The 27,543-nt window shown below is 44.6% G+C and overlaps 1 protein-coding gene across 1 annotated transcript; it reads left to right on the top strand.

The window, feature by feature from the left end:
- The first annotated feature begins 14,390 nt into the window (after positions 1–14,390).
- ELL2 (elongation factor for RNA polymerase II 2) lies at positions 14,391–25,993 on the top strand. The gene is made up of 10 exons (XM_058823921.1): positions 14,391–14,519; positions 15,823–15,889; positions 15,957–16,023; positions 17,290–17,434; positions 19,468–19,592; positions 20,608–20,774; positions 23,582–23,648; positions 25,104–25,275; positions 25,710–25,754; positions 25,895–25,993. Exons 1-10 carry the CDS (start codon positions 14,391–14,393, stop codon positions 25,991–25,993), a joined length of 1,083 nt encoding a protein of 360 aa, XP_058679904.1.
- The last annotated feature ends 1,550 nt before the right edge of the window (positions 25,994–27,543 follow it).

Raw genomic sequence — 27,543 nt, 5'->3', positions numbered from 1 at the left:
AGGTGCACATTCCCCTTCCAGGCACTCAGTGGTGCTGCCTGCAGCAGGGAGCTGAGCCAGGCACAGCCAGGTGCCCTGAGCAAAACAGGCTCTGACCTGGCTGTGGCTGCAGTCACCTGCCTGCAGGGACATCCCTGCCCCTGCGAGTGCAGCTCTTGCTCTGCCTTAGCCTAGTGCAGTGGATTTTAAGGCAGCATCATGATGGCTTTTGGAGAGACAAAACTCAACTCCTGAGTTCTTCATTGGGGATGTTCTGTTTCACGTGTGATTGATGATTTGTGTGATTCTTGCTGGTGGTCTACATAGATCCTTTGGGAATATTCAACCTTGAATACCTGGCATGTGAGGACTGGCATTAAAGAGTCAATTTTGGAACTTTGTGCCACATCTGCTTTGGGCTGGCACAGAGCAATTCAGTTGACACAGGTCTGGTTGCTGGTAGGGTACAGGGTGCCTTTGCAACATGCTCCATCCAGTACCAGTTAGGGATTGGGCTTTGTCACAGAATCAGAGAATATATTAATTCAAAGGGAACCACAAGGACAGTGAAAATCAGCTCTGTAGCCAAGATTTCTATCATCATTTTAAATCAACTCTTTTCCCTTCTGAAAACTTCCCATTTGACACTTCTTTTTCTGCTTTCCTTTCCGTTGGGAAAACCAGCAGATGTGAGAAGGGCCGAATCACACACTTCATGTCCTGTCCCTGAGGAGAAGAGAACAAAGCCCATGAAGCCTGCAGGGAGTGAACAGAATCCTTGCAGTGCTGTTTATCGCCGACCCTACAGGGACAGGGTGATTCATTTACTTGCTCTGAGGGCTTACAAGAAGCCAGAGTTGCTTGCTCGCTTGCAGAGAGATGGAGTCATGCAAAAGGACAAGGGCAGCCTTGCAAAGATCCTTCAGCAGGTGAGATTGTGCAGTTTGTGCCAGCATTATTTCCACCACTCTATTCTTTTCCTGATTGACACTTTAAATTCTCTCTCTTTAAATTAGATACCCATGAACAAGTTAGGGAATGCTCCCTGTTAAGTTCTTCCATCGGCTTCATCCAGAGGTCTCAAACTGAAAGTCCATTTGACAGAAAGAAGGAAAACTTCAAAACTTTTGAGGCATTGTTGTTTTCCTAGAATGGCTGGCAATGAGTAACACTTTGTAACATTGTTGGTCTTCATGCCTTATTGCATTCTCTTTCTTTTCCATGCACTGTTTAACTGCTTCATGGAGTACCAGGTGTTCCTTGATTGTGTGAAATGGTTTGTGATGGCACGTAAAATTTCCTGGGAGAAGCTCCAGACCAGAGAAGTTCAGGAACTGCAGAGGCCAGTGTTTCATTTGAACAGTGTTGGTGGCCTCTCAATGGTACTTGGCTTCTGCTGGGATCTGTGGGGATTGCCTTCCAGGGTGTTCCAGGCACATCCTCCATGTTAAAGATGGTAGCGAAAATTGAAGCAGAGGGATTCTTTGCTGTCATGTGAATTAAAGCTCCATCTTCCTTGGATCTCATTTATTTACCAACTTCTGAAGTACTCCTCTGAATTCCATGGTTATTTTGTTACTACAGCCAACAATAGGATGCACTTGCATTGAAAGATGCAGTGGTTCTTTCCTGCCTTTTTCAATATTCCCTGTTCCCCATGGCTGTTGCTGAATGATGCCATCCTTAATATATCCAGTAGCAACATTTCCTCCTTATCTAGGAAAACAGTGTCTTGGAACCTAGCCCAAGGAGGAGAATTCAACATGGATACAGTTTTGGTTGATCCCACAGTGACTTTTAAGAACTCAATCCCTGAACCTGGGAAATTTGTTGCTGGATTTGCTCAAGGCCGTGGCAGAGCTTTTTCACCTTGAAGACATTCACAATATAATGAGAGCCTTGTTCTGCCACCCCAACTGAAGTAGCTCATTTAGATTTCAAGTTGGTTAGAAATTTTCAGCTCCTTAGATTGTAAAGGATGAAAACATTTTCTCCTGTGCCGTTGCAATATTTGATATTTCCCTGGAGTCAATGTGCTGTAGGAGGTGTGAACTGCCTCAGGGTCCAGGTTTGCATTGTGAAAGTTCTGTGTGAGCAGCCCTGCGGCCTGAAATGCCTTGCTCAGACTTTAGTGGACATCAGAGCAAGTGGGGGTTTATTTTGTAGAAATCTCAAATGGGCAGACTGAGTTTGCTGAGATCTGGTACACACACATTTGCTTCCTTTCCAACACAGCCTGAGTTCTGTTTCTAAGGAGTCAATCCCTGATTCTGGATATCTTTGTCACTTTTACATTTCTTTTTTAGCTGTGGGTAGATAGGCATCAATATAGACATAAATGATGTTTTCAAGGCAAAAAGTCAAAGCTGTGAAAATGGTGGTGGTGTGTTAGATGAGTTATGCAGTGTGTTGCAGGGGTCAAATTGATGGAGATTTTTCCCAATGCACTTTTCAGTGGAACTCTGAGCAGGTGTCAGGGGATGAAGTCAAAACCTGAACTTTAGAGATCAGTGGTCTGGAGGTTTTATTACCACAATTTACCTTTTTGAGTAGACTTTGTATTTGTCTTGAGGACGATATGATCCTCATTTGAGTTCAGAAGAAAAGAGCAAGGCCTATGCATGGCCTTCTCATGGCAGGATTTGCTAGAATGAACCCTGGCTCTGCCACATGATGAGGGACCCTGGGCTTGATCCCCTCTCCTTACTCACTGTAGCTCTCAATGTTGTTTTCAAAGGAACTCTTGCTAGATATGGATGGAGATCCTTGGTGTTTTCTATTGGTGAAAGAGTAATATGGCTTAAAACTCATGTGATAGAGGAATAATCAAGCTCTGTACTAAAAGACATAATTTGGTTGAAACTGGGTTCTCACAAGCAGCTGTTCAGGACCAATCATATTTCTGTAGTTTGGCATGCAGCAAGCATAATAAAGGTTTGTTTTCCTACATATCTGCCTGTAGGTAGCCAAGTGGAATGCAAAGGATAATTCCTTCAGTCTGAAGGAACATCTCTTTCAAACCCTTCAGACTGATTGGCCTGGCTACACTGAAATAGACAGACAGAATTTGAAGTTAATCCTCTCTGGGTAAGTTCAGTTGCTCAGAGAAAGGGAAAAAAATCCCTAGTGAGTGAAGCTTAGATTGTTAGAATACGGGGAGGTAGAAGGAACCTGCCAGGATCCTGGCTCTGCACAGGACACCACAAGAATCACACCAGGTGCCCAAGAGTGTTGTCCAAACTCTTCTTGAAGCCTCCTGCAGTGGCCACTGGCCTGGGGAGCCTGTTGCAGTGCTCCAGCACCCTCTGGGGCAGAACATTTTCCTGGTATCCTGCCTAAAGCTCCCCCAACTCAGCTTCATGCTGTTTCCTTGAGTCCTGACACTGAAGGACTCTGATTTCCTTGCAAGGAAAGTACTATGACAGTTGATATTTAGGCTTTGTAACATAAAATATTGGCCCATCCATACAGAAAATTGACTCCATCTCAGAACACCACCAACACCAGCCAAGAGACATCTCCAGGGCCTTCTGAGACAGATGCTCCAGCAAGACCTGCTCAGGTATTTGTGCTTTTTTAAAATTCTGGACTCTATGGTAAATTTCAGAAGACGTGCAGGTGGTGTAAAAGCTGTGATGTGAAAGTGCAGGACGTTCCCTTTCAGGGAATCCTTTGATGGAGCTCCCAAAGGGAATGTCTTTCTCCCAAAGCTTTTTAGATACTGATATGAAGTAGGACTTGCTGAGTGCTAAGATGAGAAAGTAGGAGTGAGACAGACCCTCAGTACTTCCTTTACCTGCAGTACTTCCTGGTTTGAATGCACTTTTTAGTGCAGAAAAATCGTGTTTTCAACCTTTGCATGTTCAGAAGCGCTGCTTTTACAGAATGGGCGCAAAAGATGATCCCAATCATTGGTGAATGAATGAATTATTTTCTTCTTGATGCAGAAACGGCCTCTGGCTTCTGAGTTTTCCAGTCCTGTGACGAGCAAGAAGAGGAGAATTGGCCACCAGCACAGTCATGTCCAGCCAGCAGCTGGTGGCCACTTTTCTTCCTGCCTTCTGCCCTCCACATCTCTTTTCCCTTTGGACATGTCTCCAAGTGCTGGCTCCATTTCCCCCTGCACCCATGAGGTGCAACAAACGGAGACATTTCCGAGTTCCAGCGTCCCAGCACCTGCCAGGGAGCAGAAGGAGATCCCCAATTCAAACGGGGAGAAAAATGAATTGGGGCGGCTGAAGCAGTGGCACCGCTTGGATTTCGATGAAGGTATTGATGTGCTGGTTTTCCTGACTCCTGTGTGGATAACTGTGGTGTAGAGATTTGGTATTAAGGGAAGCTTCTGCCTAAATGAAGGTGCAAGCATGACTCTTTTCTACAGTCAATAATAAAAATGTTATTGAACAGTAAATGCAAACTAGGGAGATAGAAAGAAATGAGAGAAGAGAAGCAGGGTGAGGGGAAGAGAGAGACATTAAGTGTGGAGATAACATCATCAAATGGACTCTCTGTTGTCCAGCCTGTCCTTCTTCACCCTTGGTCTTCTCAATGGTGGGGATCTCCAAGTCTCTCTGGAGGTGCCACCTTCATACTGTCCAAGACTGGAGTATCCACAGGGTGGTCACAGCTGTCCCCACATCTTGGGCTAGAAGCCACGAAAGCAGCAATTTTCCTTACCCACAGTCTCTACTGTGGAGGTTTTTGTCTTGTGTCCTAATTGCAAACCTCCGCTTCTGTTATGCCAAGACTTGGAGGTTTTCTTCTTGCCATCTGTGTTTCTCTCACATTCCTGTTGTGTTGGCTTATCTTATGGGAAAATCCTTCTTTGTCAGTGTTCTGAAATAGTTAATTGTGTTTTTACACCCTGTGAAAAGGTAGCTTTGAAAGCGGGCACTGGATATACAAAGGCGCTGCACTGCATGACTGCTCAATCATTTTCCTTGATGTATGGTCATGATAAATCAAGACTTCTTTCTATTTCTGCCATTACATAAGATTTTGTCTCTTGGTTTAAAAGACAACTCTAACAAAGCCCAGAACCTGTGCTGATGGAACCTTGTTGAAAACTACAAAAAAACTACAATCTCTAAACTCATTTTTAGAAATTATTTCTTTCTTTAAATAGTTCAAAACCAATGAAGAACAATGAATTGTGAAATAGATTGCTGTTAGGAGAAGCTGGTTAAAAGGAAGAGCCAGACAATGGATAGCCACAGGCAATGGATTGTTTTCTTTCCATCTGATTTCTAGTAAAATCGCAAGTGTTGATTGAGTCAGCCCTTTTTCAATCAGCAGATTTTCATGTTGAAGGCAGAAACCTGTCACACATTTATTGCAGACTCGTTTACTGATACATATTGATAAAATCTCAGTGATTCCATGGTTGTTTTCATTGACCTCAGCCTTTTCATGGAAACTGCAAAAGCTACAAATCCTGGGCTGTGGTTTCCTGGAGTTCTACTTTGAACTGCGCTGGCAGTTTCCTCTCCATCCCAGCTGCAGAATTTCATTCTTCAAAAGGTGTGGAAGTGGTACAGATTGGAAACAACATAGAAAAGGTAAACAGAAATGCATAAAGAACCCTTGATTTCTGATGACAGGGACACAGCCAGCAAGGCACAGTTCAGTTGCTTTGTTAAATCTGTGGGTTGTCTCTTTTCGAGGTTGAGCTTGCAAATTCCAAGTTGGGTTCAGCCTGGAGGCAGGTTTGAAGTGTGCAGATGCCTCTTGCAAGTGGTGGTGTGCTTGTGGAGACAGGTGCTTTGAGATGGTCTTTCCACATTTCTTCTGGACACAGACACGGTACCTGCAAACCTTGGGATGCCTTTGGAAAGATTTTTGCTTAAATTTATAAACTCGTGAGCAGCTTTGTTCAGGAGCCAGTTCCCAAATTCTGCCCAGCAAGTGAAGGAAAAATCTGTTCCGTGTTTCAAGTTGGGGCTTAGGTTGAAACTTTCATGTGGACTGAGGCATGAGAGCAAGTGTACTTTTAGGAATGAAATGCTCACAGCAAAGCTGCTCTTCCAAGTTGCTCTGAACATACTGTGACTCTTGGTCTTTCTGTCCAGTTTTACTCCCACTTTTACTCTTCTTTTTATACCTCTGCTATACAACTGAAATCAAGAAAAGAAAGTGGAACATCACACAACAGTTCTTTCCTCAAGAATTGAAGTTCAGATATCTTCAATATTGTCAAGAATGGCTGAGTTTTCACAAGATTAATTTGCAAACAATGGCAAATGGAAGGTCACAAGGAATGGAACAGATCGTGTGGAGTTATTATGCTTGCCACAAGACCTGAAATGGAAAGCAGAGAGAGATTACCATGATCTTGATTGTTCCTTCCAGTTTCAGCTGCCTTGTCTTTATGGCAGCTCTTTTTCTTATGATGGTAATTCTTGAACATTTCTTTGGAAAGAGGGCTGAGAGGTTACGTGTGCACTGTTTCCCAAATGCCTCTGCCAAGAGCCAAAGGGCAATTCCCAAGTGCAGAGCTGTTTCCAACCCCATCCTGCCACGTTAATGAGGAGCACTGGGCTTGGTCTGCAGGGTATTGGAGCCTTAGTGCCAGTAAGCCCTATAGAATGGAATTGGCTTTCCTGCTGACAAGAGTGCAGGCACTCATCGAAACTTTGGGCCTCTGGATTTGGCAGGGAAGTGGGGATAAAATCGTGGCATGAGAAGAACTTCTGATTTCTTCTTTGTTTCTTGTCGGAACATCGATATTGATTTCTCTCAAGCTGTTGTCTTTTGTGAAGCTGCATCTTTTGCTGCATGACTTCATTGGCTGTGTAGATGCCACCTCATGCCTTCAAATAAGAAAAGCTGAGCTGGGGCTAACGCTGTGGAAATGCACAAACTGTAGATTACACTTGCCATTCCCTCTTTCTACTTCCCTGGAAGGGCTACTTTGGAGAAGGTCTTATGTGCTTTATTGTTTCATGTTGTTGCTTCTTGTGAGTAATTAGCTGTGAGAAGAACACTCTGAAGGACTTTTTCAAGACTGTCCAAGTGGGATCTTTTGGCCTTTTAACAATCTCCTGATGGAGAGTGTCAAAATTCTCCTTTTCTCTAGGAACTACTAAAGATACTTCCATTGCCTCCACATGCTCTGCAACAAGTGACCAACCAGATTACTTGAGGTGAGTAAAAGAACAATTCACCCTTGCCCCTACCAGTGGGGTGCAGTGTCCAGCTCTTTCCTGTGCTGAAAGGGTGAGTTTGAGCAGGTTGAGTTGGGCCTGGAAGGCTCAGAGCAGAGATGAACACCGAGGTGGGTTAGGCCCGGACGGGCCCTCCCTTCCTGCACTGCAGTTGCACAGGCTCAGCTGCAGCAGTGCTGCTGCATTCCATCATTGAATTTCCAGTGCAGGAGGGGAGGGAGAAGTGTGTCTGTGTGTGTGGTATAAAAGACTGGAACTTGCTGCCAGCTTGTGTGAGAGCAGGGCTGTTGGCAAGGGCAGTCAGGCCTCCTGCAGCTCTGGGGCAGCCGCGGCCTTTGGAGCAGGCGCGGCAGGGCCCTGGGTCACATTGCTCCTGGGCCTCCCAAAATGTTGAAAGCCATCTGTAGTTTTCTTTTCAAAATTATCCTGCACACTAGTCAGGTGTGTCTGGCCTGGAATGCATCCTTGGCACCAGTTGTTTTCAGTCCTTGTTAAAAATTTACTCCTTTTTATATCAGTCTCAGGATGGTTTGAAGTACTTACTCCCATGTGGAGGCAGCTTTTGTTATTGAAAAAGAGCAAGATCTTAAGGCCTAGAGGAGCAGAAGCTTTGGTGTGAGAGTGTTGGGAAGTGGCATCTATTGTTCTCATTGCCTCTTCATCCTGGACTTTTATCATGTACTTGATAAACCTCATGCCTGTTGATTTGAAGGAGAAGGGAATGAAGAAGGTTTGACTCCCATCAGTGGCCTGAAGCATTAATGAATTGTGCCCTCCTTAGGAGCAGATGTTCTTTATGGAGTATTGTTTCAGGCTGATCTAGAGATTGATTTTGTGGCTGTATTGCAAATGCCTCAGTTCCATGATCAGTGATGTCACTGCTGTCCGCTTGAAGAATCCAATATTATAATTAACTCTGACGTTAGACAGTAAAGAATGTAGCTCAAAAGTCCAACTCTGGGCACTCAACTCCATAAATGAGGTCCCTGACAAATATGTTTTAGACACGTATTGTCACAAGAAAGTGTAACTAATTGAAGCTTTTCCCACAGACGAAGAGATTATAATCTAGTAATGGATCTCCTCTTCCTTAAGCTGCTGTGTATTTCCTTTGACATTTGAAATTAAAGCAAATGTTTTCTAAGTGTGCTCCACTTCCTAATGGAGAAAACCTCTACAATGTCAAGTGTTAGTAACTAAGTGTGATAGAAATGTGACAGATTCCTGAGCTACCTAATTGCATTCTCTTCATGCACATGAGCTTGAAAGTAGAAACTGTTGGTCCCAGAGCAAGTGACGCAAAGCTTGGGTGTCTGTGTTTGACATTACCCAGTGCTTAGCGTAAAATTACACATGTGTTTTATGGACTAGAAACATACTGGAATGTTCTCTTAGAGTTCACTCATGGAAAAATGGACTCATTTTTTCCCTAAGAAAATACGTAGCCATCGTCTCCTTGGAGCAACGCCAGCGCTACCAGGATGACTTCAATGCAGAGTATGACGAATACCGGAATTTACATTCTCAGATTGAGAAGATCACAAAGAAGTTCAGACAGTTTCAGGAGCAATGGAAGTGTCTGACTCCAGGCTCTGAATCCCATCAGGTAAAGAAGGACAAAACCATGAAGACTGTGCTTCATCATCACAGCAGTGTTTTGGATTCCCTGCAGCTGCTCAGTGAAACAATGGGAACCTGCAAATTGGCAAATATGGTCAGACACTGCTTGGGCTGGGTCTGATTTTTTCCAGACCGTGTCCAAAAGCCCCTGTTTGAGCTGTCTGCGAAGGAGCAGTAAGGGGAGAGGTGTCCCAAGCAGAGTCTTAGAGCATGGGCTCCTTCTGTTGCCTGTTGAGAGGCTTAATTGCAGATCTTGGGTGCTGCTGGGCGGGGGACATTTGTTTTTGCAAATCTCCCAGAAGAGTGGTGGCTGAAAGAGAAGAAAATGTCTAGAGTCAGACTGAGTGAACTTTTAGTGCTTTACCAACGTTTGCATTTCATAGTGGTGGTGAAATACTCCTCATTTTTTTTCTCTTGTAGGCACTGCATCATCGAATCCTAGCAGATTATCAGCAGTTACAACAGGTACGTGTGACACCAGAGCTGCGGGGCCATGGTAACTGCTGAGTCTGCCTCAAGACTTTCTAAAGCAAAGGACATCCGAGTGTAGACTCTGTAAAAGTGTTTGCAGGCTCTAATTTTTCTTTTGCTTTCTCCTTCACAGGGTAGCCCCAGCTACTCTGAAATGAAGAGCAGGTGCCTGTACCTCCACAACAAGCTGGCCCATATTCAGAGCCGCATTTCTGAATTTGACCAGCTGTAAGTGGAGTACTGGCACCAGACACCTGCTTCAGCCTCCTGAAATTTGCGAACCCTGGATTTTTTATTTCAACTACAAGATTAGGTTTTTAGGATTTTTTAAGTTAGTATTGTACAGTAGGTTCCTTTAGCACTGAGCAGTAGGTTATTTCTTAATAGCGTAGAATTAGTTCAAAGAAGTTTAGTAAGTTTAAGAAGTTGAAAGATGATAGTGTTGAACATTAACAATAAAGAAATCTCACTGTTTGTAATTCTTTCTCCTGTTGTTGCTTGTATTATATTTGGAGTGTGTTTCTTCCGGTCAATTCAGTTCCTCAAGTCTTAAGTTTGTCCACTGAAATGAATTCATCAGTAGAGGTTGGAAACCCACTAGCTCTACTGTGAAGTTGTGCCTCATTTTAGGAAAAGATGGTGGCAGATGGAAATTGTTTAGGACATGTGTTTTTGGACCTTTCTTGTTGTGTCAAACTCTTTGCCTGAGTGGTCAAAGGCATTGAAGTTTGGACAATAACCCCTCCCCAAATGCCCTTGTTCAGGAGGGTTACAGAGCAGTGCACATGGGCTGCTCTAAGGTGTCAGCTGAGGCAGCTCTCAGGACTGCTTGTAAATCACGGCATCACCTTGACAGTGGGCGCCAAGGAGTATCCAGTTCTTTTCAAGAGTTTTGAAAAACACATGGAGAGGTGTTGGAGTCAAGGTACTTCCATGGGTTTTGAAGAGAAATTGGGTTCAAGAGTCTCCAAAGGAATCTCAATGAGTTTTGTAGTTTTCTCCAAACTACTCTGTCACAACCCATCTTTCTAGAGATACACAAATGTTAATTCCTGCACAGACTTATGGGGACTTTGAAGTCTAGACCCTTTCCTAAGTTTCTTGTCAGGAATATATTCAGCTGAGAGGGTAGAGATGTGGCCAGCAATGCCAGAATCTTCTTTTGGCAGAGATATGACATTGACTGAGGGAGGATAACATTTGGGAACACGCAAGTAGGACGTTTTTCCTTGGAAAGTATTCTACAAATTCCTGAATCACCTGCGTGCCAATTATGTTGAGTGCCCATTCCTGAGAATTCTTGGGGCATTTTAGATTGAACATCTGAGCCATTTTTTCCCTTCTGTTCTCTGTCAAGTGTAGTTCAGCAAAATGTCACCTCTTAAACCCTGAGACTTGGGTGCTTTTTTGCCTGGGTCAGGAGTTTCTCCTACAGCTCTGCAGTGCAGCAGCCCCAGGAACGCTGCCTAGGGGGCATGGGGTGAATTGTGCTGGGGAGCCTCCCCTTGGCCCAGTGGCTGCTGCTGGTTGACAGAGCGTGCAGGAATGCTGCTGGCAAGATTGTGGGCTGAGAGTGAGGATTTTTCATAGCTACTCATTCATGACTTATCTGGTATTTTATAGAATTTCTTCTAACTAATTCAACACAGCAAAAAACGTGTATTATTTCCAACCTTTGCAAATCTAAGCTTCAAATTCTCAACTATATTTTCCTCTCCAGTTCCTTGTGAGTAGGGGCAGGCTCCCCTTGGGGGAAGGTGTATCATAGTACTGGTCCCATCTCCTTTTATTGCTGCACGAGTGCTTAGGAATACTTCAAATGGTTCTTCCAACTTATCTTGAAGTGCCTTGTTGCTGTGCTTTCTGACACAGACACTGTCCCCAGCTTGATGAGGATGTACCTGAGCATCCAATCTCATCAGGGATGGTCATACCCAAAATGGCTGTAGAGATGAGAGCACTTGGCCAAAAGATGATGAAAAGGGACTTAAATTATCACTTCCTCTCAGCTGACTTCCTCTAGAACCTCTTGTGGTCTGCTGTGTGCTTTCCTGGCAAATTGTACTCATTTCTGTCTTTGTAGGCTCTGATTTGTTCTCTCAATCTCGCTGCTGGGGTAAGACCTCCATGTGCTAAGTAGGTCTCAACTGGGAGTTATTTCTTTTATTATTACTTGAGCTATGCCTAAAGCTTTGTTTGGTGTGGCAAGGAAAAGTCTCTGGCCATGCAGAAAAAGGGCCTACTAAGGCAAATAAATACCTAGACCCTTCCTGCTGAGGTAAGTCAGAAAATAGTCTTTGGAAATAAATCTCCTGTACTACTTCCCTTTTATTGGATCCCTACGGGCAGTCTTTTGTAAAACTCTGCATTGTTCTGTACAAAGATTTTACATTTCACTTGTCACCATCCCTGTCAGCCTACCACCAAGTAGCTGCCTTTCCAAATTGTCTGCTCTACCTTCAATACACCATTGGGTTTCTTTATCTTTGTCTTCTCAAGTTTGTGTCATTGCTGCTTGACGCACTCTAACTAGTTCAGTTGTTGCTACCTACCATCCTTCAGGACAATTAAGGTATTTGAAGAATGATTGTTTTCATTGTAGTGTTTGGGATCTAATTTGGAAAAATTCACAATTTGGAAAAATATGCTAACAAGACGCTTTGTTCTGCCTCATCTCTAGCAGTTTTTCTCCTCATCAGTCTGCTGTTGAGCCCTGTGGCACATTATTGCTAATTCAGCAGGGAACTGGATGCTCCCAAAGCTGTCCCTATTTGATTTGAGAAGCTGATTCCTTGCAGAGGGATTGAGGAACACAGCAGGGTTCAAGGCAGTAGCTGTCTTTAGCACCATGTCTTTTGTTCCAGGAGTGCCATCTATTCCTTTAGGAAAACCAGTGAGCTCTTTTTGCTCTTCACCAGACCTAACCATGCGCAGGACATCAATTGCTTTTTGCCCCCCATGTATTTTCAGGCCTATTCTATCAAAAGAATAGCCTCACCTGTTCTGGCTCCTGCTCTGAGGTGCACTGGCCATCCCTCAGTTACACTGTTTAGCTCTTTTTTAAGAAATACACTCTTTTCAACCGGCTTCTTCCATAGATTGCCAGCCCTTGAGCGAACTGTGGAGTGACTGTGCAAGGCAAAGGCACTCATGTCTGAACAGTGCAAAAGGTTCAGTCAAATCTGGTAACTCCAGGGCAGGAGCTGCCATCAATGTCTTTTTAAGAGATGGAAAGGCTGTTGGACATTTTGCAGTCCGGTGTAACACCTCCTTGGATTTCTTTCATGGAATCCAATCCATACAAAGGCTTTTCCCAAAGTTCATCCATTGGACATCCAATTGGAGTGGATCAATACGACCCTGTCATTCCTAAAAAGGAACACAGTTCTTCTATACATGTTGTGTCTGGTGTTTGATAAGTTGCTTCCTTCCTTTCTGTCCCCAAATTACAATGTCCTTGTGAGTGTGGCAGCCAGATGAGACATGGGCAACAATGGACATGGTCTTGAAAACAAAGACAAGATTTCATGAGAAATCAGCTTTGGATGGTAATATTCAACCCATTGTCTATGACATGCTTTCATTACATCTCCCTGTAATGACTGGACAACAGTTTCATGGGTGCCAGCTGGCTGAAATCAGGAGTAAGCTTGGGTGTGGGGAAAATAAAAGTCAAATGATCATAAGCGGAGTATGAAATGTTTTTCCAGGTGCGTCAGTAATTTCAATGGCCACCTGCAGTCAGCACAGCTGTCAGCCAACTGTAATTGTGTTCATGGTCCTCCCTGGCCTTTCCATGTCAGCTCCTCCTGCAGAGCACCTGGGGGCCTGGGCATGCTGCTGGCTTGTTTCCATTGAGGAGGATGGGATGAGGAAAGGCCGGGGCATTGTGTCAAAGAGATGATATTTGAGTGAGCGTGTGTGTGCTGGAAGCCTCACAGACTGACGGGCCCACGACAGGATGGCCCAGAGCTGGCAGGGCTGCACCTTGCTGCCCTGGTTAGAGGTGTTGAGCTGCTCCTTTGCCTCAGAGAGAGCCAAGAGCAGCGCTTTGGTGCAGAAACACTTCATTAGCCCTGGTTTGCACAGCAGAAGCTGCTGGGGTTGGTGGGGTGCCCCTTTCTGCACTTGGAAATGAGCAGAGCCAGTGATGGGACAGGGCGGGGCATTCCCTACCTGTGCCCATTGTGAAATCCCTCTGCCCCCACTGTGTCACGTCCCGCTCCTCAGTGACATCCCGGCCAGCCTGGCACACGGAACTCCCCGTTTCCAAGGACACGTGGCCATTGTCAACGGCACAGGGCAGGAGCGCTCAGAGCCTTCGGCGGCTGCAGCGAGAGCGGGGGTGTCAGAGCCACAGCGAGTGTTGTTCCACCTTGGCTGGCTCCAGCACCCGTTGTTCAAGAGCCCGATCCACCCACTGAGTGGAGGTAATTATTTACAGATCTGTGCAGAAAGGGGGGCTCAGGGACAAATTCACAAATCCAGCAGCCCGAGAACCCAGAGTGTTTGAGTATTTATACATATGAGTAAAGAAAGGAATTAGTATTCAATGCTTGCAAGTTCCCTAGTTCTCTTCATAAGGAGTATTCTGTCTGCTGTTGGAAAATGATCTTCTCACTTCTCATGCTCATTAATCTTCATGCTCAGTCTCTCCCTTCTTCTTAGAGATAGGTTTCTTGAGTGTGTGGCCAGGGTCGGCTCTTGCTGGAATGGCCTTTTACCCTGCTGGAGCTGATTCAGCACAGTTGCTGCATTGCCTTTATCAGTTTGTTCCCTTTCTTGTGGGTTCTCCCAAATGTCCTTGTACCCATAAATTCTGCATTCTTTGTGTCCACCATCATGAGTGGTACATCCTTCTTGCCAAACCTCGCTGACCTGCCCTGTGTCTGAGGTCACTGAAGCCTGTCAGGCCCTGCACCTCCACAAGGCAATTCAGCCAAGAAGTCACCTGCCTTTCCATGGCCTGGCCATCACTTCCAGCTTGTTGGCTACTTCTTGTTTCATGGGAATCATCTCCCTTCTTGTTGATGAGCCTTCAAATCAACAAAGGCCAAACGTCCAGGAACATATTTTCCTAAGAAATATTTTACACTTTTCAGATTTTCATCAGGATCAGTGTGTGTGTGGGAGCGGGAGCAGCCGAGGCAGAGCGGGATGGCGGAGCTGCGGGCCTGGGCAGGATCCAGTGAGTTCCGCAGGGCCCCATTCCGCACTGCGTCCCGCAGGGCCCCCACCAGCACTGCCATGCCCGTCAGGGTGAGCCAGAGGTGCCAGGAGCAGCAGGTGAGGGGCAGGTGTGGGGCTGTGCGGGTTGGCAGCAGGCGGGGCTTAGCCATGGTGTTGGTGTCAGGTGCTGCTGAGCCCGCGGGACCTGTTGGGCAGGGCTGGGGCCCCTCTGGTGCTCCAAGGGCCCTTTGAGGCAGCTGCCCGGGGGGAAGCGACTCACAGCGATGGCACGGAGGAGCTGCCAGTGGAAGTCAGATATTCTCCATTCTTGAACACTCTGGAAATTCCTGCTCTGGTCATGGCTCACGGCCAAAATGCACGGATTTCTCCTAGTTTCAAGTTTGGACTGCACTCAGAGAATATGTCATGATAAAGGAAATCTCTAAAAGTATTTTCTGCTATTGGAAGGACCTGTTACTCTAATTCTTTCTGTGATGCCTAATAGAGAACTCCACCCACATGCACACTATTTTGAAAGCTTTTCCACTTATTGATACATTTTACCAAAGAAAGAAATTAATCCTCATTGGTTCTAAATTACAGTTCCCTTAAATACTATTCTACCTTCTATTTGGGATTTATGTCTGCCTTCTCACGCTAATTAGTCCACATTTTTCAGTCCATTTATCATAGCCTTTTAGATTTTATCTCGCCCAATTTTGCCTCAGAATGGAGCTGTTGGATGGCAGAAATTTGTTTTGTTAAAAAATGTTCTTAGATTGATAAACATTTTAGTGATGTGTGAGTTCCAATGGGATGCGACATATTCTGTACTAAATGATGTGTTCAGCCAAGCAACCCAAATTTCATTACAACTGAAAAACTCTTTCCATTTCACATCTAGGAAAATAATAATTTCTGGAGCTGAGGAAAAGAGAAAGGGTTTTCATGCATGTTGAGAGTTGAAATTCAGATTGTGCAGATGAAATTCTTCTTAGAGCTGACACTGTGATGTGCTTCCATAGTGCCAAGTAAATCCCAGTGCTGGTCCTGCCCTGAATTCTTGGTTGTTTTGTGAACCACTCTCATCAGGATTGTTCGCTGAGTCAAGCTGGCCAGCTCAATTGTACTCAGGCACTGGAATTCAAGGGAAGCCTATGCCTATAAATGCCAGCAATTGGGAAAGGATGACTTGCTACTCCAAGGCTTGGCTGCATTAGAGGCTGAGTGAGGGTGGCTCTCTCAGGGCACTTTTGTAGCTGGCTCATTTCAGAGGGAGAGCTGTGTCAAAGCAGCCCTTTTTGGTGATGTGACAGCAAACCTTTGCAAATACAGGTCCTGTTTAAAAAGAAGGGTGTCAGAAATCAGAGTAATGGAGAGTAGGCTGAAGTTTTTACAGAAAATTTCTTTCCCTTTTTAGCCAAATGCCAGTGATGCCTGGCAAAATGGAAGTGCACAGGATGTCAAATTGTGTAACCCACTTGGAGGTATGGCTGCCTTTCATCTTTTGCTCAATGTCTGTAAGACTTTCAACTTGGTAATTCTTTTACACAGCATATTGTTGGGACAGGCCATCTCTAGTGTTCAGAGACCTCAAACTGGAGGTGGAGGTCAGCCTCAGGTCAGCCTTGCAGTCTCTTGTCACTGCATTCAGACAGTGGTTTATTTCCCCTGAGAAAGCCTGCCAGTCCTTCCTTGTTCCCATACTGCTTGATGGGTTGCAATTTGGAGCAAGGAGGTCAAGGTTTGGATCACCTTATGCATTTAAATTCACAGACTTGGTAGCTAAGATGTTGGTTTTGGAACACCTAGGCACTGTCATTACCCATTAAACTAAATTGGGACATTGAAATAGAGTGACCTTGAGCAAGTTGCATAGAGAATTTCATAAGATCAATATGAAAAACCATGCTAGATTAAATTTTTCATCTTGGTAATTAATAAGTGATGTTGCCACAATACTACACTAGGTTCTTTTCAAGGAAATGGAAAGGAAGATATCGATTTCATCTTACTGACAGATTCCAACATTCCCCTGAAAGCACAATGTGCTTAGGTGGTGCCATTTGTATTAAGCTGTTCTGAGTGCAGTTTCCCCAAGGAGCCTGGCTCCAGGCAGACACCAGGTGCACATTCCCCTTCCAGGCACTCAGTGGTGCTGCCTGCAGCAGGGAGCTGAGCCAGGCACAGCCAGGTGCCCTGAGCAAAGCAGGCTCTGACCTGGCTGTGGCTGCAGTCACCTGCCTGCAGGGACATCCCTGCCCCTGCGAGTGCAGCTCTTGCTCTGCCTTAGCCTAGTGCAGTGGATTTTAAGGCAGCATCATGATGGCTTTTGGAGAGACAAAACTCAACTCCTGAGTTCTTCATTGGGGATGTTCTGTTTCACGTGTGATTGATGATTTGTGTGATTCTTGCTGGTGGTCTACATAGATCCTTTGGGAATATTCAACCTTGAATACCTGGCATGTGAGGACTGGCATTAAAGAGTCAATTTTGGAACTTTGTGCCACATCTGCTTTGGGCTGGCACAGAGCAATTCAGTTGACACAGGTCTGGTTGCTGGTAGGGTACAGGGTGCCTTTGCAACATGCTCCATCCAGTACCAGTTAGGGATTGGGCTTTGTCACAGAATCAGAGAATATATTAATTCAAAGGGAACCACAAGGACAGTGAAAATCAGCTCTGTAGCCAAGATTTCTATCATCATTTTAAATCAACTCTTTTCCCTTCTGAAAACTTCCCATTTGACACTTCTTTTTCTGCTTTCCTTTCCGTTGGGAAAACCAGCAGATGTGAGAAGGGCCGAATCACACACTTCATGTCCTGTCCCTGAGGAGAAGAGAACAAAGCCCATGAAGCCTGCAGGGAGTGAACAGAATCCTTGCAGTGCTGTTTATCGCCGACCCTACAGGGACAGGGTGATTCATTTACTTGCTCTGAGGGCTTACAAGAAGCCAGAGTTGCTTGCTCGCTTGCAGAGAGATGGAGTCATGCAAAAGGACAAGGGCAGCCTTGCAAAGATCCTTCAGCAGGTGAGATTGTGCAGTTTGTGCCAGCATTATTTCCACCACTCTATTCTTTTCCTGATTGACACTTTAAATTCTGTCTCTTTAAATTAGATACCCATGAACAAGTTAGGGAATGCTCCCTGTTAAGTTCTTCCATCGGCTTCATCCAGAGGTCTCAAACTGAAAGTCCATTTGACAGAAAGAAGGAAAACTTCAAAACTTTTGAGGCATTGTTGTTTTCCTAGAATGGCTGGCAATGAGTAACACTTTGTAACATTGTTGGTCTTCATGCCTTATTGCATTCTCTTTCTTTTCCATGCACTGTTTAACTGCTTCATGGAGTACCAGGTGTTCCTTGATTGTGTGAAATGGTTTGTGATGGCACGTAAAATTTCCTGGGAGAAGCTCCAGACCAGAGAAGTTCAGGAACTGCAGAGGCCAGTGTTTCATTTGAACAGTGTTGGTGGCCTCTCAATGGTACTTGGCTTCTGCTGGGATCTGTGGGGATTGCCTTCCAGGGTGTTCCAGGCACATCCTCCATGTTAAAGATGGTAGCGAAAATTGAAGCAGAGGGATTCTTTGCTGTCATGTGAATTAAAGCTCCATCTTCCTTGGATCTCATTTATTTACCAACTTCTGAAGTACTCCTCTGAATTCCATGGTTATTTTGTTACTACAGCCAACAATAGGATGCACTTGCATTGAAAGATGCAGTGGTTCTTTCCTGCCTTTTTCAATATTCCCTGTTCCCCATGGCTGTTGCTGAATGATGCCATCCTTAATATATCCAGTAGCAACATTTCCTCCTTATCTAGGAAAACAGTGTCTTGGAACCTAGCCCAAGGAGGAGAATTCAACATGGATACAGTTTTGGTTGATCCCACAGTGACTTTTAAGAACTCAATCCCTGAACCTGGGAAATTTGTTGCTGGATTTGCTCAAGGCCGTGGCAGAGCTTTTTCACCTTGAAGACATTCACAATATAATGAGAGCCTTGTTCTGCCACCCCAACTGAAGTAGCTCATTTAGATTTCAAGTTGGTTAGAAATTTTCAGCTCCTTAGATTGTAAAGGATGAAAACATTTTCTCCTGTGCCGTTGCAATATTTGATATTTCCCTGGAGTCAATGTGCTGTAGGAGGTGTGAACTGCCTCAGGGTCCAGGTTTGCATTGTGAAAGTTCTGTGTGAGCAGCCCTGCGGCCTGAAATGCCTTGCTCAGACTTTAGTGGACATCAGAGCAAGTGGGGGTTTATTTTGTAGAAATCTCAAATGGGCAGACTGAGTTTGCTGAGATCTGGTACACACACATTTGCTTCCTTTCCAACACAGCCTGAGTTCTGTTTCTAAGGAGTCAATCCCTGATTCTGGATATCTTTGTCACTTTTACATTTCTTTTTTAGCTGTGGGTAGATAGGCATCAATATAGACATAAATGATGTTTTCAAGGCAAAAAGTCAAAGCTGTGAAAATGGTGGTGGTGTGTTAGATGAGTTATGCAGTGTGTTGCAGGGGTCAAATTGATGGAGATTTTTCCCAATGCACTTTTCAGTGGAACTCTGCGCAGGTGTCAGGGGATGAAGTCAAAACCTGAACTTTAGAGATCAGTGGTCTGGAGGTTTTATTACCACAATTTACCTTTTTGAGTAGACTTTGTATTTGTCTTGAGGACGATATGATCCTCATTTGAGTTCAGAAGAAAAGAGCAAGGCCTATGCATGGCCTTCTCATGGCAGGATTTGCTAGAATGAACCCTGGCTCTGCCACATGATGAGGGACCCTGGGCTTGATCCCCTCTCCTTACTCACTGTAGCTCTCAATGTTGTTTTCAAAGGAACTCTTGCTAGATATGGATGGAGATCCTTGGTGTTTTCTATTGGTGAAAGAGTAATATGGCTTAAAACTCATGTGATAGAGGAATAATCAAGCTCTGTACTAAAAGACATAATTTGGTTGAAACTGGGTTCTCACAAGCAGCTGTTCAGGACCAATCATATTTCTGTAGTTTGGCATGCAGCAAGCATAATAAAGGTTTGTTTTCCTACATATCTGCCTGTAGGTAGCCAAGTGGAATGCAAAGGATAATTCCTTCAGTCTGAAGGAACATCTCTTTCAAACCCTTCAGACTGATTGGCCTGGCTACACTGAAATAGACAGACAGAATTTGAAGTTAATCCTCTCTGGGTAAGTTCAGTTGCTCAGAGAAAGGGAAAAAAATCCCTAGTGAGTGAAGCTTAGATTGTTAGAATACGGGGAGGTAGAAGGAACCTGCCAGGATCCTGGCTCTGCACAGGACACCACAAGAATCACACCAGGTGCCCAAGAGTGTTGTCCAAACTCTTCTTGAAGCCTCCTGCAGTGGCCACTGGCCTGGGGAGCCTGTTGCAGTGCTCCAGCACCCTCTGGGGCAGAACATTTTCCTGGTATCCTGCCTAAAGCTCCCCCAACTCAGCTTCATGCTGTTTCCTTGAGTCCTGACACTGAAGGACTCTGATTTCCTTGCAAGGAAAGTACTATGACAGTTGATATTTAGGCTTTGTAACATAAAATATTGGCCCATCCATACAGAAAATTGACTCCATCTCAGAACACCACCAACACCAGCCAAGAGACATCTCCAGGGCCTTCTGAGACAGATGCTCCAGCAAGACCTGCTCAGGTATTTGTGCTTTTTTAAAATTCTGGACTCTATGGTAAATTTCAGAAGACGTGCAGGTGGTGTAAAAGCTGTGATGTGAAAGTGCAGGACGTTCCCTTTCAGGGAATCCTTTGATGGAGCTCCCAAAGGGAATGTCTTTCTCCCAAAGCTTTTTAGATACTGATATGAAGTAGGACTTGCTGAGTGCTAAGATGAGAAAGTAGGAGTGAGACAGACCTTCAGTACTTCCTTTACCTGCAGTACTTCCTGGTTTGAATGCACTTTTTAGTGCAGAAAAATCGTGTTTTCAACCTTTGCATGTTCAGAAGCGCTGCTTTTACAGAATGGGCGCAAAAGATGATCCCAATCATTGGTGAATGAATGAATTATTTTCTTCTTGATGCAGAAACGGCCTCTGGCTTCTGAGTTTTCCAGTCCTGTGACGATCAAGAAGAGGAGAATTGGCCACCAGCACAGTCATGTCCAGCCAGCAGCTGGTGGCCACTTTTCTTCCTGCCTTCTGCCCTCCACATCTCTTTTCCCTTTGGACATGTCTCCAAGTGCTGGCTCCATTTCCCCCTGCACCCATGAGGTGCAACAAACGGAGACATTTCCGAGTTCCAGCGTCCCAGCACCTGCCAGGGAGCAGAAGGAGATCCCCAATTCAAACGGGGAGAAAAATGAATTGGGGCGGCTGAAGCAGTGGCACCGCTTGGATTTCGATGAAGGTATTGATGTGCTGGTTTTCCTGACTCCTGTGTGGATAACTGTGGTGTAGAGATTTGGTATTAAGGGAAGCTTCTGCCTAAATGAAGGTGCAAGCATGACTCTTTTCTACAGTCAATAATAAAAATGTTATTGAACAGTAAATGCAAACTAGGGAGATAGAAAGAAATGAGAGAAGAGAAGCAGGGTGAGGGGAAGAGAGAGACATTAAGTGTGGAGATAACATCATCAAATGGACTCTCTGTTGTCCAGCCTGTCCTTCTTCACCCTTGGTCTTCTCAATGGTGGGGATCTCCAAGTCTCTCTGGAGGTGCCACCTTCATACTGTCCAAGACTGGAGTATCCACAGGGTGGTCACAGCTGTCCCCACATCTTGGGCTAGAAGCCACGAAAGCAGCAATTTTCCTTACCCACAGTCTCTACTGTGGAGGTTTTTGTCTTGTGTCCTAATTGCAAACCTCCGCTTCTGTTATGCCAAGACTTGGAGGTTTTCTTCTTGCCATCTGTGTTTCTCTCACATTCCTGTTGTGTTGGCTTATCTTATGGGAAAATCCTTCTTTGTCAGTGTTCTGAAATAGTTAATTGTGTTTTTACACCCTGTGAAAAGGTAGCTTTGAAAGCGGGCACTGGATATACAAAGGCGCTGCACTGCATGACTGCTCAATCATTTTCCTTGATGTATGGTCATGATAAATCAAGACTTCTTTCTATTTCTGCCATTACATAAGATTTTGTCTCTTGGTTTAAAAGACAACTCTAACAAAGCCCAGAACCTGTGCTGATGGAACCTTGTTGAAAACTACAAAAAAACTACAATCTCTAAACTCATTTTTAGAAATTATTTCTTTCTTTAAATAGTTCAAAACCAATGAAGAACAATGAATTGTGAAATAGATTGCTGTTAGGAGAAGCTGGTTAAAAGGAAGAGCCAGACAATGGATAGCCACAGGCAATGGATTGTTTTCTTTCCATCTGATTTCTAGTAAAATCGCAAGTGTTGATTGAGTCAGCCCTTTTTCAATCAGCAGATTTTCATGTTGAAGGCAGAAACCTGTCACACATTTATTGCAGACTCGTTTACTGATACATATTGATAAAATCTCAGTGATTCCATGGTTGTTTTCATTGACCTCAGCCTTTTCATGGAAACTGCAAAAGCTACAAATCCTGGGCTGTGGTTTCCTGGAGTTCTACTTTGAACTGCGCTGGCAGTTTCCTCTCCATCCAGCTGCAGAATTTCATTCTTCAAAAGGTGTGGAAGTGGTACAGATTGGAAACAACATAGAAAAGGTAAACAGAAATGCATAAAGAACCCTTGATTTCTGATGACAGGGACACAGCCAGCAAGGCACAGTTCAGTTGCTTTGTTAAATCTGTGGGTTGTCTCTTTTCGAGGTTGAGCTTGCAAATTCCAAGTTGGGTTCAGCCTGGAGGCAGGTTTGAAGTGTGCAGATGCCTCTTGCAAGTGGTGGTGTGCTTGTGGAGACAGGTGCTTTGAGATGGTCTTTCCACATTTCTTCTGGACACAGACACGGTACCTGCAAACCTTGGGATGCCTTTGGAAAGATTTTTGCTTAAATCTATAAACTCTCGTGAGCAGCTTTGTTCAGGAGCCAGTTCCCAAATTCTGCCCAGCAAGTGAAGGAAAAATCTGTTCCGTGTTTCAAGTTGGGGCTTAGGTTGAAACTTTCATGTGGACTGAGGCATGAGAGCAAGTGTACTTTTAGGAATGAAATGCTCACAGCAAAGCTGCTCTTCCAAGTTGCTCTGAACAAACTGTGACTCTTGGTCTTTCTGTCCAGTTTTACTCCCACTTTTACTCTTCTTTTTATACCTCTGCTATACAACTGAAATCAAGAAAAGAAAGTGGAACATCACACAACAGTTCTTTCCTCAAGAATTGAAGTTCAGATATCTTCAATATTGTCAAGAATGGCTGAGTTTTCACAAGATTAATTTGCAAACAATGGCAAATGGAAGGTCACAAGGAATGGAACGGATCGTGTGGAGTTATTATGCTTGCCACAAGACCTGAAATGGAAAGCAGAGAGAGATTACCATGATCTTGATTGTTCCTTCCAGTTTCAGCTGCCTTGTCTTTATGGCAGCTCTTTTTCTTATGATGGTAATTCTTGAACATTTCTTTGGAAAGAGGGCTGAGAGGTTACGTGTGCACTGTTTCCCAAATGCCTCTGCCAAGAGCCAAAGGGCAATTCCCAAGTGCAGAGCTGTTTCCAACCCCATCCTGCCACGTTAATGAGGAGCACTGGGCTTGGTCTGCAGGGTATTGGAGCCTTAGTGCCAGTAAGCCCTATAGAATGGAATTGGCTTTCCTGCTGACAAGAGTGCAGGCACTCATCGAAACTTTGGGCCTCTGGATTTGGCAGGGAAGTGGGGATAAAATCGTGGCATGAGAAGAACTTCTGATTTCTTCTTTGTTTCTTGTCGGAACATCGATATTGATTTCTCTCAAGCTGTTGTCTTTTGTGAAGCTGCATCTTTTGCTGCATGACTTCATTGGCTGTGTAGATGCCACCTCATGCCTTCAAATAAGAAAAGCTGAGCTGGGGCTAACGCTGTGGAAATGCACAAACTGTAGATTACACTTGCCATTCCCTCTTTCTACTTCCCTGGAAGGGCTACTTTGGAGAAGGTCTTATGTGCTTTATTGTTTCATGTTGTTGCTTCTTGTGAGTAATTAGCTGTGAGAAGAACACTCTGAAGGACTTTTTCAAGACTGTCCAAGTGGGATCTTTTGGCCTTTTAACAATCTCCTGATGGAGAGTGTCAAAATTCTCCTTTTCTCTAGGAACTACTAAAGATACTTCCATTGCCTCCACATGCTCTGCAACAAGTGACCAACCAGATTACTTGAGGTGAGTAAAAGAACAATTCACCCTTGCTCCTATCAGTGGGGTGCAGTGTCCAGCTCTTTCCTGTGCTGAAAGGGTGAGTTTGAGCAGGTTGAGTTGGGCCTGGAAGGCTCAGAGCAGAGATGAACACCGAGGTGGGTTAGGCCCGGACGGGCCCTCCCTTCCTGCACTGCAGTTGCACAGGCTCAGCTGCAGCAGTGCTGCTGCATTCCATCATTGAATTTCCAGTGCAGGAGGGGAGGGAGAAGTGTGTCTGTGTGTGTGGTATAAAAGACTGGAACTTGCTGCCAGCTTGTGTGAGAGCAGGGCTGTTGGCAAGGGCAGTCAGGCCTCCTGCAGCTCTGGGGCAGCCGCGGCCTTTGGAGCAGGCGTGGCAGGGCCCTGGGTCACATTGCTCCTGGGCCTCCCAAAATGTTGAAAGCCATCTGTAGTTTTCTTTTCAAAATTATCCTGCACACTAGTCAGGTGTGTCTGGCCTGGAATGCATCCTTGGCACCAGTTGTTTTCAGTCCTTGTTAAAAATTTACTCCTTTTTATATCAGTCTCAGGATGGTTTGAAGTACTTACTCCCATGTGGAGGCAGCTTTTGTTATTGAAAAAGAGCAAGATCTTAAGGCCTAGAGGAGCAGAAGCTTTGGTGTGAGAGTGTTGGGAAGTGGCATCTATTGTTCTCATTGCCTCTTCATCCTGGACTTTTATCATGTACTTGATAAACGTCATGCCTGTTGAATTGAAGGAGAAGGGAATGAAGAAGGTTTGACTCCCATCAGTGGCCTGAAGCATTAATGAATTGTGCCCTCCTTAGGAGCAGATGTTCTTTATGGAGTATTGTTTCAGGCTGATCTAGAGATTGATTTTGTGGCTGTATTGCAAATGCCTCAGTTCCATGATCAGTGATGTCACTGCTGTCCGCTTGAAGAATCCAATATTATAATTAACTCTGACGTTAGACAGTAAAGAATGTAGCTCAAAAGTCCAACTCTGGGCACTCAACTCCATAAATGAGGTCCCTGACAAATATGTTTTAGACACGTATTGTCACAAGAAAGTGTAACTAATTGAAGCTTTTCCCACAGACGAAGAGATTATAATCTAGTAATGGATCTCCTCTTCCTTAAGCTGCTGTGTATTTCCTTTGACATTTGAAATTAAAGCAAATGTTTTCTAAGTGTGCTCCACTTCCTAATGGAGAAAACCTCTACAATGTCAAGTGTTAGTAACTAAGTGTGATAGAAATGTGACAGATTCCTGAGCTACCTAATTGCATTCTCTTCATGCACATGAGCTTGAAAGTAGAAACTGTTGGTCCCAGAGCAAGTGACGCAAAGCTTGGGTGTCTGTGCTTGACATTACCCAGTGCTTAGCGTAAAATTACACATGTGTTTTATGGACTAGAAACATACTGGAATGTTCTCTTAGAGTTCACTCATGGAAAAATGGACTCATTTTTTCCCTAAGAAAATACGTAGCCATCGTCTCCTTGGAGCAACGCCAGCGCTACAAGGATGACTTCAATGCAGAGTATGACGAATACCGGAATTTACATTCTCAGATTGAGAAGATCACAAAGAAGTTCAGACAGTTTCAGGAGCAATGGAAGTGTCTGACTCCAGGCTCTGAATCCCATCAGGTAAAGAAGGACAAAACCATGAAGACTGTGCTTCATCATCACAGCAGTGTTTTGGATTCCCTGCAGCTGCTCAGTGAAACAATGGGAACCTGCAAATTGGCAAATATGGTCAGACACTGCTTGGGCTGGGTCTGATTTTTTCCAGACCGTGTCCAAAAGCCCCTGTTTGAGCTGTCTGCGAAGGAGCAGTAAGGGGAGAGGTGTCCCAAGCAGAGTCTTAGAGCATGGGCTCCTTCTGTTGCCTGTTGAGAGGCTTAATTGCAGATCTTGGGTGCTGCTGGGCGGGGGACATTTGTTTTTGCAAATCTCCCAGAAGAGTGGTGGCTGACAGGGAAGGAAAAGTCTAGAGTCAGACTGAGCGAACATTTAGTGTTTTACCAACGTTTGCATTTCATAGTGGTGGTGAAATACTCCTCATTTTCTTTCTCTTGTAGGCACTGCATCATCGAATCCTAGCAGATTATCAGCAGTTACAACAGGTACGTGTGACACCAGAGCTGTGGGGCCATGGTAACTGCTGAGTCTGCCTCAAGACGATTTCTAAAGCAAAGGACATCCGAGTGTAGACTCTGTAAAAGTGTTTGCATGCCCTGATTTTCTTTTGCTTTCTCCTTCACAGGGTAGCCCCAGCTACTCTGAAATGAAGAGCAGGTGCCTGTACCTCCACAACAAGCTGGCCCATATTCAGAGCCGCATTTCTGAATTTGACCAGCTGTAAGTGGAGTACTGGCACCAGACACCTGCTTCAGCCTCCTGAAATTTGCGAACCCTGGATTTTTTATTTCAACTACAAGATTAGGTTTTTAGGATTTTTTAAGTTAGTATTGTACAGTAGGTTCCTTTAACACTGAGCAGTAGGGTATTTCTTAATAGCGTAGAATTAGTTCAAAGAAGTTTAGTAAGTTTAAGAAGTTGAAAGATGATAGTGTTGAACATTAACAATAAAGAAATCTCACTGTTTGTAATTCTTTCTCCTGTTGTTGCTTGTATTATATTTGGAGTGTGTTTCTTCCGGTCAATTCAGTTCCTCAAGTCTTAAGTTTGTCCACTGAAATGAATTCATCAGTAGAGGTTGGAAACCCACTAGCTCTACTGTGAAGTTGTGCCTCATTTTAGGAAAAGATGGTGGCAGATGGAAATTGTTTAGGACATGTGTTTTTGGACCTTTCTTGTTGTGTCAAACTCTTTGCCTGAGTGGTCAAAGGCATTGAAGTTTGGACAATAACCCCTCCCCAAATGCCCTTGTTCAGGAGGGTTACAGAGCAGTGCACATGGGCTGCTCTAAGGTGTCAGCTGAGGCAGCTCTCAGGACTGCTTGTAAATCACGGCATCACCTTGACAGTGGGCGCCAAGGAGTATCCAGTTCTTTTCAAGAGTTTTGAAAAACACATGGAGAAGTGTTGGAGTCAAGGTACTTCCATGGGTTTTGAAGAGAAATTGGGTTCAAGAGTCTCCAAAGGAATCTCAATGAGTTTTGTAGTTTTCTCCAAACTACTCTGTCACAACCCATCTTTCTAGAGATACACAAATGTTAATTCCTGCACAGACTTATGGGGACTTTGAAGTCTAGACCCTTTCCTAAGTTTCTTGTCAGGAATATATTCAGCTGAGAGGGTAGAGATGTGGCCAGCAATGCCAGAATCTTCTTTTGGCAGAGATATGACATTGACTGAGGGAGGATAACATTTGGGAACACGCAAGTAGGACGTTTTTCCTTGGAAAGTATTCTACAAATTCCTGAATCACCTGCGTGCCAATTATGTTGAGTGCCCATTCCTGAGAATTCTTGGGGCATTTTAGATTGAACATCTGAGCCATTTTTTCCCTTCTGTTCTCTGTCAAGTGTAGTTCAGCAAAATGTCACCTCTTAAACCCTGAGACTTGGGTGCTTTTTTGCCTGGGTCAGGAGTTTCTCCTACAGCTCTGCAGTGCAGCAGCCCCAGGAACGCTGCCTAGGGGGCATGGGGTGAATTGTGCTGGGGAGCCTCCCCTTGGCCCAGTGGCTGCTGCTGGTTGACAGAGCGTGCAGGAATGCTGCTGGCAAGATTGTGGGCTGAGAGTGAGGATTTTTCATAGCTACTCATTCATGACTTATCTGGTATTTTATAGAATTTCTTCTAACTAATTCAACACAGCAAAAAACGTGTATTATTTCCAACCTTTGCAAATCTAAGCTTCAAATTCTCAACTATATTTTCCTCTCCAGTTCCTTGTGAGTAGGGGCAGGCTCCCCTTGGGGGAAGGTGTATCATAGTACTGGTCCCATCT

This window comes from Ammospiza caudacuta, chromosome Z (assembly GCF_027887145.1).
Source record: "Ammospiza caudacuta isolate bAmmCau1 chromosome Z, bAmmCau1.pri, whole genome shotgun sequence".
Lineage (NCBI taxonomy): Eukaryota > Metazoa > Chordata > Aves > Passeriformes > Passerellidae > Ammospiza > Ammospiza caudacuta.
Note: the sequence above shows the minus strand (reverse complement) of the source record. Positions and strands in the feature narration are given on the sequence as shown.

Excerpts from the sequence above, each read along its gene's own strand:
- ELL2 (XM_058823921.1), top strand. The coding sequence starts at position 14,391 with ATGGCGGAGCTGCGGGCCTGGGCAGGATCCAGTGAGTTCCGCAGGGCC. Across the intron at positions 15,890-15,956 it reads ATTGTGTAACCCACTTGGAG|CATATTGTTGGGACAGGCCA; the intron begins GTATGGCTGCCT and ends TCTTTTACACAG. Across the intron at positions 23,649-25,103 it reads GACCAACCAGATTACTTGAG|AAAATACGTAGCCATCGTCT; the intron begins GTGAGTAAAAGA and ends TTTTTCCCTAAG.